This window comes from Silene latifolia, chromosome 4 (genome assembly GCF_048544455.1).
Source record: "Silene latifolia isolate original U9 population chromosome 4, ASM4854445v1, whole genome shotgun sequence".
NCBI lineage: Eukaryota > Viridiplantae > Streptophyta > Magnoliopsida > Caryophyllales > Caryophyllaceae > Silene > Silene latifolia.
In genome coordinates this window covers 24745370-24749607 of record NC_133529.1, presented here as the reverse complement: position 1 = coordinate 24749607, position 4238 = coordinate 24745370, and the positions used below count along the sequence as shown (strand labels likewise).

At 42.0% G+C, this 4238-nt stretch overlaps 1 protein-coding gene across 1 annotated transcript; it reads right to left on the bottom strand.

Moving 5' to 3' along the window:
- Positions 1-756: 756 nt before the first annotated feature.
- On the bottom strand, positions 757-2499 carry LOC141652157 (flavonol 3-O-glucosyltransferase UGT89B1-like). The gene has a single exon (XM_074459776.1). It carries the CDS (start codon positions 2360-2362, stop codon positions 944-946), a length of 1419 nt encoding a protein of 472 aa, XP_074315877.1. The 5' UTR covers positions 2363-2499; the 3' UTR covers positions 757-943.
- Positions 2500-4238: the final 1739 nt, after the last annotated feature.

Genomic DNA, 4238 nt, shown 5'->3' with positions numbered 1-4238 from the left:
GCGAATGTGAACGATTATGGCCTGGTGAGAATAGTGTGATAAAAAATGAAGAAGATGTAAATTCTGAAAATGGAAGTAAAGAATAAATGTTAGGGGTAAGTAGGCATTTGTCACCGAATCCTATGTATATCAATTTGAGCATTAGTAGTCATAAGATAAGCACTGTGACACTATCACACACTATGAGAATCATATAATACTACTATATATGGATTGGTGCATGTAGGAGTTATGAAATGCTAGTAGCTCAATTTAATTAAGCAAGGGTGATGTGCTCAGCATGTGTTGCTGATATTGTTGGTACTGACTTTGGTGGAATATACAATCGTTGAATGTTGACCTCCATTTCAAGATGCATTTTATGGTATAAACTATAATCCCAAGTTGTACTATATATATGACTAATAATAAAGATGCAACCTATCGATTCCGATAATCGAACGATTGTACTATCACATAGGAGCAAACTACAATATTTACAAGTTCCAAACACAAAACACTCCAACACAACTCTAAGAGATCCATAATCCTTGGTTAGCTCACTTATATAATACTCCCTCCGTCCCGGTCAATTGTTGTCCTTTGATTTTGGCACAAAGACCAAGGAAAGAGGAAAATGCCAATAACTAAATGACAAGTGGAACAAATTGAATGAGAATGATCAAATTCTTTCATGCTCCATTCTTAAAATAGAAAGAAACAAAATGATCGGTAACCCAAAAATAGAAAAGGGCAACAAATAAATAAAACGAGAGTAATTAATTTACAAATGCTTTAATCAATCATACTAATCGCACTACTGTAGTACTGTTATATCAAAAAGCTGTAGGAGGGGAACAATTCCCTCCACAAAAAGTAAATTTGATTTACATTGATTCTTCAACACTGACATCTCGGATGCGAATGGTCGTTTCACTTATCGTACCATGAGCTCAGCTTACGTTCACTCCGTCAATTTGTTCACCAATTGCGCCAACGCCTTACTAGAACTACCATTCTCGCTTACTGCTTCCAAACAATCCGCGTGCAATTTCTCAATTAATTTTCGATCTAATATATCCCCGTTTACAGACTCGGCTATGATTCGTGCCAAAGAGTTTGGATCAGGAACCGTCTCTGGCCCCTCGCAGACCCTGACCCCGACCTTCAACTGGTCTACAATCAATGTAGCGTTCGCATATTGATCAGCTCCCATAGGCCACGCAAGCATCCCTACACCTGCTATCAACCCTTCAAGAATCGAGTTCCAACCACAGTGCGTAAAAAAAGTCCCTATAGCTTTGTGTTTGAGTATCGCCACTTGGGGTGCCCACCCCTTAATAACCATCCCCCGGCAAGCCACACGGTCTTCAAACCCGTGAAGGACCGAGTCATCCCCTGCGGTTGGTAACGGGTCTCTCACGGACCATATAAACCGAATCCCACTTGCTTCTAACGCTTCTGCCACGACTTCCGTTTGACGTGTACTCAACAAAGCCTGTGTCCCAAACGAGACGTAGACTACCTTAATATCGCCACACGTATCTAACCAACCCGAAATAAAATCAAGGTCAACCGCACTGGACCCGCCTCGGGAATCGATCCCACGAGGAGACAGTAACGGACCTACAGCCCATACCCGATCATGACCCAACACATCCATCAAATGATCCAAATAAACCCGTTCCAACCCGTCAAAAGAGTTGACCACAAGACCCCAACTTGCCATGTCATCAATAAAACATTTCTTAATAAACTCCGAGTCAGCATCTCCCTCCACGTAGGATCGATACATATACGAAAGTTGGCGCCAAGGGTATTTCGGACAATTAGGCACGTCACGAAACAAAACGACGTCGTCTTCTTGGACATCGTCATTCCTCTTCTTGGGCATGTTCGTCCAAAGGGAGTACATCAAGGACAACATGAAGCCACCAGAGGGAGAAAAAACGACGCGTTTAATCCCCATCTCGATAGCAAAACGATGCATCCAACCAGCGAAGAAGTCGGAAATGATAAGAGTAGGAGGAGAAGGGTGGGATTCGAACCAGAGACGTAAGGAGGGTAGGAGGAGGGATAAGGTGGGGATGAATTGGCGGACGGCATTGGGTGGGAGGCCTTGGACGTGTTCAGGAGTGGAAGCGGAAGAGGTGGCGGGGAAAGGAAGGATTAGAGGGATGATGTTGTTGTTGGTGGTGGTGAGGAGAGGCGTGAGGAGATGGAGATTTTTGGGAGTTGTTAGGATTGTTATGGTTGTGGTGGGAGTGAGGGTGGAGAGGTGGTGGATGAAGTCTATTAGTGGGATCATGTGGCCTTGTGCTGGGAATGGGACTACTAAGATATGGGTTTTGTTTCCGGGTTTGGTTGGGGTGGAAATGAACATTGTGGTTGGAAGGACGTAATCAGGGTGTTTACCGTCTATAATAGTGATAGCGAATGGATGTGAGATGTGTGGGAATGAAGTAGAGTTATGGATTGGTGGTGACTGACAAAATGAGGGAGGGAATGGATATTTTGACTTTTTATTATATGGATTGGTGGCATGCCACTACTCTACTACTACTACTACTACGTAGTATTTTAAAGAGATGGCATTGGATACTCTGGATACTGAATCACTAGTGTACTACTTCCGGTAGAGCTGGCTAATAGTACGCACTGGCCACTCTGGCCTGGCCTCACCCGCCTCCGGCCTGTGCTTTTGGGTTGTCAACAATTTAACGGCTCCACAACTTGCGAGTTGTGTGCAGCCTACCTGTATTCCGTCCATCGTTAGGTTTGGTCTCGAATATTTAAGACAATTAGCGACTTTTCTAAATGTAATCTTTGTTGTTGACTTAGTTTCTGATTTAGTTGAGTATGAAAAATATGAGGATCTACTAATTGAAATGATCAAACAACTTACATATTAATTGACGTGTAAATAAATTATAAGCATCAGATTTTTGGCTCTGAAATTTTACTTGAACAAGTCCGGGTACATGCATATAGACGTATAGAGATGTTGAGATGTAGATGTAGGCTTCCAATGAGACTAGACATAAGGATCTTAACAATTCCGAAAAAGATAAGTCAACTAGAATTAATTCTAGTAAGGAAGAAATCTGGTGGGAGAAACCTAGAAATAGTTTCCTAAAGCTTAATTTTGACGGTTCGAGAATAGAAGGTAATAAAGTTGCTTTAGGATATTGTATAAGAGATCATAATGGTAAAGTCGTTTTGTTAGGAGCAAAAAAGTGCGGATCTAACAGTATTCTTGTAACACCCCACACACCAAGTGCCTTACCAGGACCACCTAATGCATGAGAATGCTACCATCTCGGTTACCTGAAGTAATGTATATCAAATAGACAATAACGAAACATACTATATTAAATATGTTTAAAGCGATATAAGTCCGAAACCAAAACTGATAAATGAAATACGACTATTCCTCAAAACTGTCAAACCAACTAAAGTAATATAAAAGAATGTTTAAGACACGACTTCTAGACATCTCGTGGCAACTCAACCCAGCTATCTCATGCGCATCAACTCATACCTGCTCAATAACTGCTCACCATCCCCGAATGGATCACCACAGTTTTCAAAACATTTAAACGGGGTCAGTAATGATTACACAAACAACACAACTGCAACAAAAGTAATACAACATTCCAATCCAACCAAGCCAATCTCCATCAAATCACCTCACACCTGACTACACACTAAAGTATTCCACACTAAAGTGTGTATTCCTGCCAGAATACTCATCGCAACAAGTATTCCACACCGCCAGTGGGGGACCGCGCGCAGCCGTTCCCACCTAAACCCCGCTCATCTCATCCGAGCGAAAAACCCAAGTTCCTAAATGTGCACATCCCTTCTGTGGCGGGTTCCACAGAAGGCGAATCAAGGGCGTGAACCCACTCCCGCAAGTGACTCCACGCAGCCGAGGACGCACCTCGCAAACCACAGACAATTATACAACAATCACATTATACTACCAACAATCACCAATTCCAAACTCAATACCAATATGATATACAACAACAACAACAACCAACCAACTAACCATCAATTATGCCATGTAAACAATACTGAGTAGGGAAACCCTACCTGGAATAACAATCACACGAGATCGTCACAATCAGCTAACCATAATCGTTCTTCAACGAAATTACCTCCTATAAACACACAATCATACAATCACAATCTAACATCAACAATGCTCCCCAAAACCCCCAAATTACCCAATTAGGGTTTCAACTAAAATCAAC